Source organism: Trichechus manatus, unplaced genomic scaffold (assembly GCF_000243295.1).
Source record: "Trichechus manatus latirostris isolate Lorelei unplaced genomic scaffold, TriManLat1.0 scaffold00028, whole genome shotgun sequence".
NCBI classification, from domain to species: Eukaryota; Metazoa; Chordata; class Mammalia; order Sirenia; family Trichechidae; genus Trichechus; species Trichechus manatus.
This window is the reverse complement of record NW_004443964.1, coordinates 6,573,018-6,587,385: the sequence shown is the minus strand read 5'-3', so window position 1 is coordinate 6,587,385 and position 14,368 is coordinate 6,573,018. Positions and strand designations below refer to the sequence as shown.

General features: G+C 55.7%; 1 protein-coding gene across 1 annotated transcript; it reads right to left on the bottom strand.

The window, feature by feature from the left end:
* Positions 1-9,109: 9,109 nt before the first annotated feature.
* On the bottom strand, positions 9,110-13,723 carry TRIM47 (tripartite motif containing 47). Its single transcript, XM_004374142.2, has 6 exons — positions 12,782-13,723; positions 11,616-11,711; positions 11,154-11,384; positions 10,801-10,999; positions 10,274-10,348; positions 9,110-10,014 (listed from the first exon to the last, which is right to left on the bottom strand). Exons 1-6 carry the CDS (start codon positions 13,448-13,450, stop codon positions 9,374-9,376), a joined length of 1,911 nt encoding a protein of 636 aa, XP_004374199.1. The 5' UTR covers positions 13,451-13,723; the 3' UTR covers positions 9,110-9,373.
* Between the last annotated feature and the right edge of the window lie 645 nt (positions 13,724-14,368).

The following is a 14,368-nucleotide window of genomic DNA, read 5'->3' as shown; positions in this document are numbered from 1 at the left end:
CCATCGAGCCGCTTCCAACTCAAAGCAACCCTTAGGACAGAACTTAGAACCCTTAGAACTGCCCTATAGGGTTTCCAAGGCTGTAATCTTTACAGAAGCAGACTGCCACATCTTTCTCCCACAGAGCAGCTGGTGAGTTCCAACTGCCAGCCTCTCGGTTTGCAGCTGAGCATGTAACCGCTGTGCCACCAGGGCTGCTGAAACAATACCCACCCCTATTACACTGTGTGCTGCTTGAGAAAATGTTCTTCTTGCTTTAGTTTTGAGCACATGGGAAAAGTTTTGTTGCAATCTTGCATCCAAAGGTAAAGCCCCTTGGAGAACCAATTCAAGTTTCACTCTTGGAAAGAACGTTTTATAGGAAAAGAAAATGGTCAGAGAGCCATTGTTGGGCCAGAGGTCACTGGGCTCCCGAAGGACAGCAGCTGGGTGGGTGGGTAAGGAGTTTCCCAGAACAAATCTTAATCTCGTTAAAGTTTATCTAAAGGTTGCTTAAGCACTTTATCATCTATACTAATTTCTTCCCAGAAGGAGTCTGTGAATTCCATCAGATTAAAAAAAAAAAAAAAAAAGTCCAAGACCAGGTTTGGAACCATTTTTATTTTATAGTGTGATATTCTCCGATATTTTATTTTATATTTTTGTTATTAAAAAATGCTAACTGCTACTCACTGAATTGACTTTTGTCCCTGGGTGGTACAAATGGTGGAGACCTGGTGGTGCAGTGGTTAAGAGCTCAGCTGCTAACCAAAAGGTCAGCAGTTCGAATCCACCAGCTGCTCCTTGGAAACCCTATGGGGCAGTTCTACTCTGTCCTATAGGGTCGCTATGAGTCAGAACTGACTCAACAGCAATGGGTTTGGTTTTTTTTCAGTTTTGGTGCAAGTGATTAAGGGTTCCACTAATAGCTGAAATGTTGGCGGTTCGAACCCACTCAGAGGTGCCTTGGAAGACAGGCCTGGCCATCTGCTTCTGAAAGATCACAGCCTTGAAAACCCTGTAGAGCAGTTCTACTCTGCACACATGGGGTCGCCAGGAGTCAGAATCGACTCAATGGCAACTGACAACCACAACAACAAAATTGCCTTTGCAATCCCCAGTTTGAAAATCCCTGTTTCCAAAGCGAAAACAGAGTTGGGGTTGGGTGGGTGGAGGGAGGAGTGAAGGAGGGTGCTGAAGTTGAGGTCAGCACCCAACCCCTGGGAGACTGGGACTCACACCCACCCGACTCCTGGCTCTAAAGCTGTCCCATACTTACGGTTCCCAAATAAGGATCCTAAAAGGTTCCATAAGCATGATTTAGATATTTCTGAACTCCTCGGTGTGGCAGGATAGTTTTTTAGATACCAGTTTTCTGCTTTACTCTTGCAGCACAATTGATTGCTTTTGTGTGGTCTTGTAACTCAAGTGATTAGGTGAGGTTATACAAATAAAGATAATTGTGGCCCACCAAGGGGACTGAATAGCTTGCTAATAATGCAAATAAAGCTCATGGCACCCATGCTGGGGTGGGACCATGCAAATAAGGTCTATGGAACCCTAATGAAGGGATTGGTCAGTTTTACCATCCTGCTAGGCTTAAAATGAGCCATCCCAGGGATAGGAAGAGAGGATCTCACCACCACCAGGGAAGAAGAGCCAGGAGCAGAGCACGTCCTTTGGACCCAGGATCCCTGCACTGAGAAGCTCCTGGAACCAGGAGTGAAAAAAAGAGAGGTGTCACACTGAAGACGGCAAGAAGCAGTGGCAGAGAAATGGCAGCAGGAGAGACTGGCAGGAGATGGCATGGTGGGCTTCTCGGCCCACGGACAGAAAGCTGAATGCCTTTGGGCAGGAGGCTTGCTGGCGGAGTGGGATACCTCTGGGCACTTCGTGGAGCTAGGTTTGCTGACTCACTGAGCTAGAGCTGAGCACCTTCAGGCCAGGGCTTACTGGTGGAGTGGGATGCCTCTAGGCACTTATTGGCAGAGCTAAAAGAGCTTTGTAACACTTGCCCAAGCAGGGCAGGGGCTGAGGGCTAGAGAGAGGTATGCCTGCAGGTATGGCTGGAAAGAGGCTGTTCTGAGGGAAGAACTGTATCCTGAGTGTGTCTGAGCCTGAATTGTAACCTGTTACTTCCTTAATAAACCCCATAATCGTGAGTATTGTCTGTGAGTTCTGTGCGTCCATTGCAATGAATCATCAAACTCAGTAGAGAAGTAGAGAGTGCTGTGGGACGGATGGTTGGTGTCAGAACTGGTAAAGATGGCGGACAGAGGAGGCATGTCTGACCTCGGCCTCATAGGAATCAGCCTTGGGCTGTTGATCTTCATTCTCCTCCCCCCCTTGTGAAGTCAGAGGTGGTCAGACACCACCCCCACGTCATTTTCGCAACTGTCCATGTGGTAGGGGACTCATAAGACTAAGGGATATTTTTTACGCTCATCCAAGGAGGTAGACAAACCTTCTTGTTCCTAGGGCTGTCTAACAGCTTTTGTTTGTCAGCGGTTGGTGAACACAGACGTTGCCAGATACTTAGGGGATTATCCTCTGCCCAGGCCTTTGTTTGGATGTCAAGGCCTATCGGGTACAGCTGGAGCGGTAACTGGAGGACTGGAGGGGCAAAATGTCCAGACCTAGGGTGAGATGGGAGTCCCTGTGTGATACAAATCGTTGCCACACTCGGCTGTTAACCGAAAGGTTAGAGGATTGAGTATGCCTGGCAGTGCCTCGGAAGAAAGGCCTGGCGATCTACTTCCAAAAAGTCTATGGAGCCCAGTTCTACTCTGACACACATGGTAGTGCCATGAGTCAGAATCGACTCTATGGCAACAGACTGGGTTTTGGAGCTGAGAAAACAACAGTTTGCTACAATCCCCAAACCCTGCCTTGGCCCAAGGGAGTGGAATCCCGAGGACCACTTGGGCTCAAGCAATGAACATCTCAGCAGCAACCCCAGTGGGCAGATGAGAAGCCCTCCCCATCCTCCAGGCACCAAGTAAACCCCCGATTATTGTTCAACCAAGGAAGACCAGTAACCAGTTGCTGTCGAGTGGATGAGTTGATCCTGACTCATGGTGACCCTGTGTATATCAGAGTAGAATTGTGTGTGTGCTCCACAGGATCTTCGATGGCTGATTTTTTGGAAGCAGATAGCCAGGGCTTTCTTGCTAGGCACCTCTGGGTGGACTGAAACCTCTAACCTTTTGGTTAGCATCTGAGTGCGTTAACCATTTGCACCACCCAGGCACTCCCCACAAACAAGCCTGAGATTGAATGTCTTACCCTCTTGGTGAAAGGAGAATCATAACCGATTTTATTTGATCTTATTTGACATTTCTTGCACCTGAGTGGTGTGGAACAAATTCCCACCTGAAACATGAGATTTTTCACTTGGAAAAATCTTATCCTTAGCCAGTTGTCATTCTCTCAAGCCAGCAAGAGAAAGAAAACTCTTGGAAACTTTCTGCCGTTTGCTGCTGGCCGATTGAGCTGGTCGGAGCTGGGCACAGAGGCCGCTTGGGGCGCTGGTGATGTGCAGTGTGCTATTTCGGGTGGGTCTTTTCTGGCTCTGGGCATTTCAGTAACACACGTTCCTCGCTTGTCCATCAGGAGGCAGAGCCAAGACACATCTGTGGCTGTTTCTGGTTGCTATGGAGATGGACTCCACCCATGATTCTCAATGAGGACCAGGCTCTGTCAAGTTCAATTCCCCAGACACAGCTGCAAGGCCTGTTCTGAGCGACTCCTGCTTTCTGTCAGGGTGTTTATACAAACCTCCTGCTGTCCATGTCTACCACAGTGCCTCCCGAGCCTCAGGAAGCCAGAGAGAGGCCCCCAGCCCAGCAGTGAGGAGCCTCAGCTAGAGGGACCCCCCTGCCCGCCCCTCTCTTGGAGGGACTCTTTTGGGTCCGGGCCCCTCACTGTTATTTCTGGGTACTCCTTCCTAGAGTTGGGGGCCCCCTATCCATCTCCCTGGAAAGATGATCAAGATGTGGTAGCTTCCTAATTAGTCTCTCTCATCCTTTCTTTGTCCCCTTAAACCTGTTTCCCACTTAAATAAGAATAATAAAAAAAACCCAAACCCACTACCGTTGAGTCGATTCCAACTCATAACGACTTAAATAATAGGATGATTTAAAAATTTTTAATTGAAAACATTTAAATGAAAACATGATTTTGTGTTGTTTCCCCCGTGAAATACTGCCATCCCTTCCCACTGCTGTTTAGAAAAGTCCAGAGTCCTCACGAGGCTCTGCCTCGCCGCACCTCGGCCGCCCGCCTCACCCCGTCCGCCCCGCCGCACCCGGGCCACCCACCTCACACTGCCACTTGCCCCTTCTCCCTACGCTCCAGCCCCCTGGAGGGCTCTGGCCCAGTACCCATCCCTGACCCACCCACATCCACCCACCCTGCCTTGCTAACTCCTCCTTGTTCTTCAGGCCTCAGCTGTCCCTTCCTCAGGAACTGCTCCTCCCCCAGTCCCCTTAGGAGCCCCTTCTCCTGGTCCCTGTCCTTTTCTTTTATAGTACTTACCATAGCTGCAGTAGAAATCTCTGGGGGACGCAAATGGGTTGTGCTCAGCTGGTAACTGAAAGTTTGACAGTTCAAGCCTGCCCAGCTGCACCTCGGAAGAAAGACCTGACGATTTGCTTCATAAAAATTACAGCCAAGAAAACCCTACGGAGCGGTTCTCCTCTGTAACACGTGGGGTCGCCATGAGCCAGAATTGACAGCACACAACAGCAGCCATGGTTATCACGCAGCTCGGGGTGGTTCCTGTGAGGGTGTGGGCACCTCCGTTTGGATCGCCCACTACTGTATCTCCAGCACCCACACAGTGCCTGGCAATCCATAAATATTGTTGAACAAAAGCGTGAAAGTGTCCAATCTTAGCAGCGGGCCAAATGTAGTGTCCTGGCAAATTAAGTCTGGGCTGAGACTGGAGGGACCCTGGAAGACATGGCCCCTGGACTCTCTGTCAACCCAGAACTAAAACCATTCCCAAGGCCAACTCTTCAGACAAAGATTAGACTGGGCTATGGGACATAAAGTGATACTCATGAAGAGTGTGCTTCTTAGCTCAAGTAGATACATGAGACTAAATGGGCAGCTCCTGTCCGGAGGCGAGATGAGAAGGCAGAGAGTGTCAGGAGCTGATTGAATGGACACGGGAAATCCGGGGTGGAAAGGAGAAGCGTGCTGTCACAGTATAGGGAGAGCAATTAGGGTCACGTAACAATATATGTATAAATTTTTGTATGAGAGACTAACTTGAATTGTAAACTTTCACTTAAAGCACAACAATTAAAAAAAATGTTTTGCAGTTTCCAAAAAAAAAAAAAAAAATTCGGTCTGGGGTAACCTTAGCTCCTGAAAATCAGACCTGGGGATCCCCTAAGAATTGGTACATCTTCCAACTTCTATCAATCAACTTTACTCAATTATTCAGAGGAATAGTAATAATAATAATAACAATAACATTTATTGAAAGCTTGCTCTGGGCCAGGACCTGTGCTACACTTTGCCTGCATTATCTCATTTAATCCTGAAAACAACGCTATGCATTATGTCATCCTTATTTTACAAGTGAGGAAGCTGAGGCACAGAGAGGCTAAGTAACTTGCCCAAAGACACACAGCAAGGAAATGACTGAAGCGGAATTTTTAGCCAAGGCTTTCTGATTCCAGACTCAAACACAAATCCACTCTTCAATGCTGGAACAGAAAAGCATTGTTTTTTATGTTAAATCAAAATCGGAGACTTTTTGGATTAAAAGGAAAAATTTGAATGTCATTTAAGGAGAGGGTACTCAAGATCTCGAAGAAGATTTCCTGCCTGCCTGGCACTTGGTTTCAAGTACCCCGGAGCCTGCACCCAGTGGTGTGAGTGCCTTCCCCAGCACCCTCTCCAAGGCAGTAGGGAGGGAGCGTGAGGCTCTCCATCCTAAGAGAAGCCGGTGAGGACCACCCACAACATCTTCCAGAAGATGGGACTGCACAGAAGGGAATGGCATCCGGTTCCAGATTTTGAATGTTGGCAGGGAGTGTGAATGTGTGTGTTGGGTGTGGGGTTGGATGGGACGTAGAGTTGGCAGCTAAATGCTGTTTTCCTCCCCGAGGACAAAAACAAGCTCAGGCTCAGTCAAGAGGGCTGGAAACCCCAGCCCTTCTTAGTTCAGCCCCATCTTCATGGCTTGGCCCTCCTTAGCCACAGTCTCGGGCCAGTCTCACCCTCTCTGCCTGGGAGGAAGGGGGCCATAAATGCCCCTGTGAGAACTGCCTGGGCCTTGGAAGGAAAGAGGGGGCGAGGGGGAGGACAGAGGACTATCTTCCCGGTCCGGTCCCCCACCTCGTGGAGTGGCGGTGAGGGTGGGAGTGGGGGAGCGGGCGGGAGCCCTGAGGGATGCAGGCCTGGTTGGTCTACAGCTGCCAAGAAGGAAGTGAGGCTGAAGTCCCTTCACCCTCGCTTGTTTGGAGCTCAGAGCTCATTTTCCCACAGAAACAAAGCTCAAGTGGAGGTTGGCTTCCTGCCTGGCCCAAAGGAGCCAGATTCAGCTAATAGCATCATCCCTGTGCCCCTCCACACCCCCACCATTGTCCGTGACTGGAGGGGCTCTGGCAGCTTCTGAGACCACAGATCCTCGGGCCGCTCTGCCAAGGGCTCTGGCGGCCGTGGGAACTGCGACCTAGCTGAGGGCAGCTCTTATACAGGCGACAGCGCAGAAACAGGGTGTGTGTGCAAGTGTGTGGGAATGTGTGAGGGTGTGTGTGTCTGTAAGCGTGTGTTTATGTGTGAACGTGTGCATGTGTGTGTGAATGTGTGTCTGTGAGCGTGGGAGTGTGTGTATATGTGAACATGCATGTGTGTGTGTTCACGTGTCCGTGTGAGTGTGTGTGAGTGCATGTGTTTGTATGTGAGTGTTGGAGCGTGAATGTGTTATGTGTATGAATGTGTGTATGAGTGTTGTGTGAGTTGTGTGTTGATGCTTGAGTGTGAATGTGTGTACGAGTGTGTGAATGTATGTGCACGTCTGTGAGTGTGAGCATGTGTGTGTCAGTGAATGTGATTCTGTGTGTGTCTTTACACATATCCAAGCACAGGACATACCTAAGTCACGGAGTAAGAGAGAGTGCCCTGGATGGAGTCACCTCGGACAACTGTAAAACGTTGGTGGTAGAAGGTTTGGACTAGATCTATTTTTATTTTTAATAGTTTCCTTTTTTTTTTTTTTCCCAGACAATCTTGTATAAAAAAGATCAAATCTGCTCTGATGTAAGTGTTAGTAGGGAGCAGTGAGGAGACAGTCCCGCTGGGCTTGCCCTTCCTTACTCTGCCAGCCCGCCCGCCTGAGTTCACCTCAGAACTTAGTCTTCTCAGAGCATTGTGTGCAAATCACTGCGCTGGACCACACACGCACAGACACAGCAGACACACACACACAGACACACAGACATATACATACACAGACAGACAGACACACCCTTCCCAGTTCTAGCACTGGTAGAAACGCTGGGGTTAGGCCCATCCAGTGCCTTGCAAGCTGTGTGCCTGTCCAGCCAGAGCATCTGAGCTGTGAAGCTGGAGCTCGGCGATGAAGAAGCTTGTTTCAGTAAGTCTCTGGAGGCTGTTAATCACCCTGCCAGTGGCAGGGACAGCTGTGTCCGCAGATGTGACTGGTCAGGACTGAATTCCAGGAAGGAGGCCCAGCTCTGTGCAGGGCCCTGTCTCGCTTTCCGCTGGGCTGTCTGCAAGGTCAGGGGCCAAGGGTTTCCAGCAGGGGCAGTGGGGAGCTGAGGAGAGAAGGACAGACAGGGCAGGTCCAGGGGCGGGAGGGGTTCTGTGACAGGCAGGGGGTCTCAGCAGGTGGCCAGGGGCTCTAGAAAGCCCCCAGAGGTCCGCGCTGGGATAGCAACAGGAGTGGCCCCCCCAGCCCCGGCCCCATCCCCATGCCGGGTGAGCTGGGGACCTGCAGGGGCTACCAAGGGAACCCTGGGGACCTGCAGCGGCTGCCAAGGGAACTTTGTAAAGAACACAAAGCACTGAGGAGCAAGGGGCCCTGCCCGGAAAACTGACATCCTGGTGGCTGGGGAGAGCCTGGGCTCGGAGGGGCTATTTTTAGCTTCATGGTGGCAGGGGCAGGACTTGTATAGCCTTGCTGTCTGCTGCACAGCCTCCCCATTGTCCTGTCTGATCCTGAGCTGTGTGGGAGGCTCTGTCTGCTCCCGCCCTCCCAGGCGCGGCCGGACCTGGGCCACGGAGGACCCCGTGCGATGGGCGAGGGGCTCTGGCCTGGTTACACATTCACCCTGCGGCCTCAGAGAGCAAGGCTGCCCCTGAAACAGGCCCCGGGCACTCCAGGCTGGAGGATGGGGCTCCGGGTAGCAGAGGCCACTGGGCTTTCCCCGGAGGGGTAACAAAGGCTCTCCTGGGTGCAGGACTCGGGTTCCCCCAGCACAGAGACGCACTGTTCCTGCTGCACAGCTGGGAGCAGAGACGTGAGGCTAACTCCAGAGGACATGGGTCCCTTTTTCTAGGCCCCAGTCACACCCTGGGTGCTCTCAGGCATGTTCCTCCACAGACTGAGAAGGGGGTGAGTGTGTGTGACTGTGTGTGTGAGTGTATGAGTGTGTATGAGTGTGTGAAGCAGGAGACTCCAGGTCTCCAACTCACCCTCTCCCAGGAGTCCTGCCCTGCTCTTAAGGGTGTGATGTGTGCATTTATTCCTGGGCACAAATACCAAAAGGCGGGGCCAGAACCAGGCTGTGGCATCCAGGATGAAAATAGCTGGTGGGAACCTAGGTCATCCAAAGCAAATACTCGGGCAGCCAGGACAACGCAGGGCTGCCCCTGCAGCACCAGGAGTGGGTGAGCACCTCCCGACCCACAGGGCAGGCACTCTGCTGCAGCCCCCTCCTCTTGGACCAGGGCTCTCCCTCCCAAGAGGAATCCTGGGGTGGGGCCCGGTTCCCCAGTCGGGCCTGCCCATAAGGCCAGCTCTTGAAAGAAGAGACATCCTAGGAATTCTCAATGGGCAGAAAGAAGGACGGAAAAGGGAGTCAAGTCAGTCATTCAACAAATGTTTACTGAGCACTTACTACGTGCTAGGCCCTGTTCTAGGATCCCAGGAGGGGTGGGGATAGCCCAGACCTGTCCCGGCTGTGGCTGTCTCCCCTAAACAAGGACTGGAGGGGAACAGGGCACTCAAGGGGCCTGGGAGCCTCCTCCCTGAGAGGTGGAAGGCCCCAGGTGGACGCAAGATGAGGGCCTCTAGAGATAAAGCTGTGGGGGAGGTGACTGTACGGCTGGTGCCTTCCCTGGGGTGAGACTGGGCCCAGAGAAGGAAGCTTCCAGAGCTGAGACCGCTGGGAAGGCCCCTGCCTGGCTCCCTGCATCACCTCCTCTTCAGCACGGATATGCAGGACTTCTTGAGGGGCCCAATCTGCAGATGGGCATCCACGCTCTCCAGGAAGAAGGCGGGCTTGAGCCTGCGGGTGAAGAGCCCTGCAAAGTGGCTGTCCAGGCGGCTCTGGAAGGGGTCGATGGGCAAGGCTGGGGTGCCACTCCGGCGGGGCCTGGAGGCCTTCAACCTCCGCAGAAGGTTCATCTTGCCATCCCGCACGGCATAGAAGGCCAGGGCACGGTTGGCGTATTCCAGGCAGATCCCCACGGTGGGCGAGAAGGGCTGCGGCAGGGGCGCCTCCAGCCCATGGAACCAGATGGAGAAGCTTCGGCCGTTCCACTGTAGGCAGCAGGAGTGGGCATTGCGGCCCAGCCGGCCCCGGTCGTAGGGCTCTTGTGGGGAGAAGTCTTCGGCCATGACCCCCATGCTGACCCAGCCGTCGATGATCTCCACCTCCCAGTAGTAGGTGCCTCGGTCCAGGGCGCCATCGCCCAACACCTGCTCGCAGTGGGTGAAGCGGGTAGGCGACTCGGGGTAGTTGATGGGGCATAATACCCTCTTTACCCCTTTGGTTCCAAACAGCTGCAGGAATTTATCTGCTGTGTCACTGTCCAAGTCCACGACGTAGGCAACTACCCCACAGGCAGGAGAGAGAGGCAAGGCTCAGAGCCAGGCTCGGACGGGACACCCACCCCCATGTGCCCACTTCCCCAAAACTCAGGCCTGTTGCTGCCTTTGCAACAAGTACAACTCAGCCTCACTGGAGGCCACCCCGGGAGCCGACCTCCTTCACCTGTGAACTAGGGAGGGGAATCCAAGCCCCCCTGTGCCAGGGTCCTGCCTGGGCCTGCTTCTGGGACTGGCCAATGGGAGAGCCTGGCATCCACTTACACTTGAGGAAGTAATCCCGGGAAGCTTCACTCTCCGTGTGGTCCGTGCTGTCGGGGTCCTGGGAGTCAGCCTCAGCTGCAGAAGAGGGGACAGTGAGGGGCTTTTCTACAGGCTGCCCAAGATGCTCCAGCTGAGGAACCGGGCTGGGCCGCTGGGCCAGGTCCCCCCCAAACCAGTGACTGCAATCTCTTCTCCTCCCCCTTCCTCCCAGGGTCCTGAGCCTCTGGGGACAGGTAAACACCCAGATATGGCACCCGGGTCCATGTGCATCCCTAGTCCCTGGCTTCTGCCTCTTGCTCTATTTGCTCCTCAGTCCCCTCTGGAGCTAGGGGGTAGGCTAGGAGAAGCCCCCCTTCCCCCTAGGCTGTGGCAAAGGGGCTGGCTTGTCATCATGGGTGGTGACTGCAGGCACTGTTGGGGTTTGGGCCCCACCCCATGCCAGGCACAGTTTCTACTGTCTCCTCCTGGATGGGCCTGGGCAGGAAGCCTGGGGGAGGGTGAGTCACCTCGGTGAGGGGAACACCCACCTTCCAACCCCAGCTTCTGCAGGCCGTCCTCGTCACTGCCCAGCCCCCGCAGCTGCTCCCACTGGCTGGTGCAGGCAGCGGCCAGCAGCTCTCTTACTGCCTGGACGGCCTGAGACGACTTGGTGAAGCTGAGCTCCCTCGGGGGGCCGGGACCAGGACTGCACCCCTCCTCCAGGGCCAACCGTAGTGCCAGGAGCTCCTGTACCAGATAAATGCTAGCTAAGGCTCCGCTGGCCACACTCGGCCTGGCCAGGGGGCAGCTTTGCCAGGATGCCCACGGCCCTTTGTCCCTCCACCCTGCTTGCCCTCATCAGCCCCTGTGTCCCTCTCTGGCCCGCAGAGCTGCCCCTTACCTTCAGGAAGCCGACCGAGTCAGCCTCAGGGACCTGGCTGAGGTTGTGGCGGGCTCGGCTCAGCCGGCTGCGCTGTTCCTCCTGCCGTCGCAGGTCATCCTGGGAGCGGCCCAGCATGGTAGCCTCCCCCTCCTCAATGAAGCCCAGCACCTCGGCCTGGAACCTCTGCAGGGTGGCCTCAGCCTCGGCAAACAGCTGGCTCACCCTCTCCCGCTCTGCCACAGCTGCACTCTGCACAGGACGGCATGAGGACAGGGAGGGATGAGGGCTTTGGCTCCATCTCTCCCTGACCCCACCCTGCCCATTCCTCTTGGAGGTCCACAGGGAGCAGCCTGAACCTGCCCAGGTCTGTGCCAGGTCAGGGAGACACTCCTGCCCAGTGGTTTGCCCGGAGTGGATCATTCCATCCTGAGCGCTCTCCCTGTTAAGACCCTGCTGCAGGAGTGGGAGGGGGGCTCTGACCTTGATGAGTGCCACGGTGCGCCGGGACTGGGCAATGCCAGCACCCAGCTCATCCATGCGGTCCTCCACGGTGCTCAGGACTTTGGGCTGCTCAGCCTGTGGATGACACCCCCGTGAGGACAGGGTCTGGCAGAGGCCACAGCCCAGCAGCAGGGGCCCTGCCAGGGGAGATGAAAGGGGTGACCTGGAGTGACTTAGTGCATTGGTGGGACTGGGAGTGGCCACCATGTCCCATAATGCCTGCAGCAGCTCCAGGCAGATGGAGCAGAGGTGCCTCTAGCCCAGGCTGCTGCTGTTCCCAAATGCCCACTGCTGGGCACAGGCTGGTAGTGGGCTGTCTGCCCCCATCTCTGACCAGTGGGGCAAGTTCAGGGCCATCGGTGGGCTCCTATCGATGGGAGGCTCAAGTTCATTTGAGAACTTCCTCCAGTGAGGAAGAGGCAGAGGTGAGGGAAGGCTGGAGGGGACGGCATCTGTGGGCACTCAGCTGTCCTGGGGATCACTGTCCCCTAGGGGGTCTAGGTCCACCATGTAGACCTGAAAACAGGGGATTCCGGGCAAATCCCTTGGGTCTTATGAGTCACAGCTCCAGGCAGGAGAGACGGAAAATCCCAAGGCCAGAAGCGCCAAGTCCAGGCTGGAGGCCAAAGGAAACTGGGGGCGGAGGTAGCGGGACAGGCTGAGCACATGCTCCCCACCACGGGCCCCCGGAACAGCTGGACAGAGAGGATCTGTGTGCCCTGCTGCCGGCGGCGCCCGTTGCCTGCCACACCCATCCAACCCCGCTGCTTCAGCCCAGGGCAAATCTGAGATGGGACGGTGAGCCGAAGCATCCGCGCGGAACCAGGTGCCAAGAACCCCGCAGGCCTAACCCTGCTCCTTTCCTGGCTTAGGCCCCATCGGCCCGTCTCCGGTACCCTGCCCGCCCTTCGAGTCCCTCTGGCTTTCTCACTAGGTCCCTACCTTCCCCATTCCCATCTCCACAGCCGTGAGCTGATGACATTGTCAAAGTTGGAAGCGAACGGAAAGATCCTCACTATTTAGAGGAGGAAAGTAAGACCCGAGGCGGGAAAGGGCAGGGAGTCCCAGGCTCTCGGCTGGCTGCCCTCCTCCCTCCCTGGTCCACTCCGGGTCCCCGCCGGGCCGCCCAAGTTGCTTGCGCCCACCTCCTGGAGAGCGCGCTCCTGCTCCAGCGGCACTAGCTCGTGGCCGCGGTGCTCCTGGCCGGCGCAGGCCTCGCACAGGCACACGCGCTCTGCGCGGCAGTAGCGCTCGAGCGGCCGCAGGTGGCGTGCGCACAGGCTTTCCTCGAGCCGGCGCAGCGGCGGCACAAGGCGGTGTCCGCGCAGCGCGGGGCTGCGCTCGTGTGGGCCCAGGTGCGCGGGGCAGAAAGAGGCGAGGCAGGAGAGGCAGGAGAACGCGGCCGGCAGGGCGGCGCCCTCAGGGCACGCGTCGCAGGGCACCAGCTCTTCAGTTGCCGGCCACGACTCGGGGACACAGGGAGCCGACGGCTCCTGGGCGTTGGGCGGCGCGCTCGGCGCCGAGGGCTCAGGGGCCGGGCCGGGAGCCGGGGCCTTGCGGGGGCCCGAGCCCTGGCGGAGCTGCAGCAGCTCGGCCAGCGTGTGGTTCTTGCGGAGCTGCAGGCCGTCGGGGAAGAGCTCCTGGCACAGAGGGCAGCGCGCAGTGCCCCCGGGCCCTCCGGCGCCGCCCGCGCCGCGGTGCGGCCAGAGCGCACCCAGGCAGGCCAGGCAGAAGTTGTGGCCGCAGGGCAGCGTCACTGGCTCCCGGAGCAGCTCCAGGCAGATGGGGCAACTGAAGGGCCCGCTGCAGTCCATGGCTCCGCGGCCGGCACCGCCTGTTCTGCTCCTGCCTGGGAGGGACCCCGCCTGCTCGCGTCCGGCACCGCCCCCCGGGGCTGAAGGCCAAGGGTCCGGCCCCTTCTGCCTGGCTCGGACCGTCCCCCAGCGCTGCCCGCCGCGGACACACCCAGCCCAGCACAAACTGCGCGGCCGCCCTCTCCGCAGGGAGCTCCGCCGGCTCCGGGCTGCTGGGCGCCAGCCCTCCTGGGTGCTGCTGAAAGGCGTCTGCGGGAGGGGATGGCAGGGAATGCGACGGAGACACCCTAGAAGGAACTGGAAGGAGTTCACCCCTCCATTCGCCCGCACCACCTCTCCATCCTTGGCCAGGCTCTAGGCTCGGGAGGCGCTGGGCGGGCCTTCGCGCTCCAGACCCCTCCCCGTCCATCCGTTAGCACAGTTCCGGAGCTGCTGACTGCCGAGAAAAAGAACTGCTGATGGGCGTGTGTTTTTGCCCCTTAGCGACTCTATTTAGCCACAGTGCGGTATTCAGGGCTTTTCTAGACCTAAAATGGGAAGTTAACGTCATTCTCTAAGTCGCTCTGACTGAGGAATTCAGTCCCGCTCAGTGGAACTTATCTATTTTTTCTCACGGTCACCTCCGGGGTGTCTGAGGCTGTGGTTCCCCAAATGCAGGCATGTGTTACAACGCATCCATCTGTGCACTTTAAAGGGTGCATTGTATGTAGATCATGTTTCAATAATGTTGCTTAAAAAAACAGAATGGTAACAAATAAGGTAGCATTAGATTATAACCCAAGATATAAAATAAATATCCATGAGTCCACACTGGTGGAAATAAATTATGGAATAAATAAATAAATAGGGGAGAATAGACAAATTTTCCCATTCAGAAGAATTCCAAATAACTTTTGTAGCTACTCTGAGGTGGAGCAC

What these genes read in the sequence shown, in the direction of transcription:
- TRIM47 (XM_004374142.2), bottom strand. Translation starts at nt 13,450, where the DNA reads ATGGACTGCAGCGGGCCCTTCAGTTGCCCCATCTGCCTGGAGCTGCTC. An exon ending in AGGAGCGCGCTCTCCAGGAG is followed by an intron (nt 11,712 to 12,781) that starts GTGGGCGCAAGC and finishes TGTCATCCACAG; the next exon opens with GCTGAGCAGCCCAAAGTCCT. An exon ending in CCGGGATTACTTCCTCAAGT is followed by an intron (nt 10,015 to 10,273) that starts GTAAGTGGATGC and finishes CCTGTGGGGTAG; the next exon opens with TTGCCTACGTCGTGGACTTG.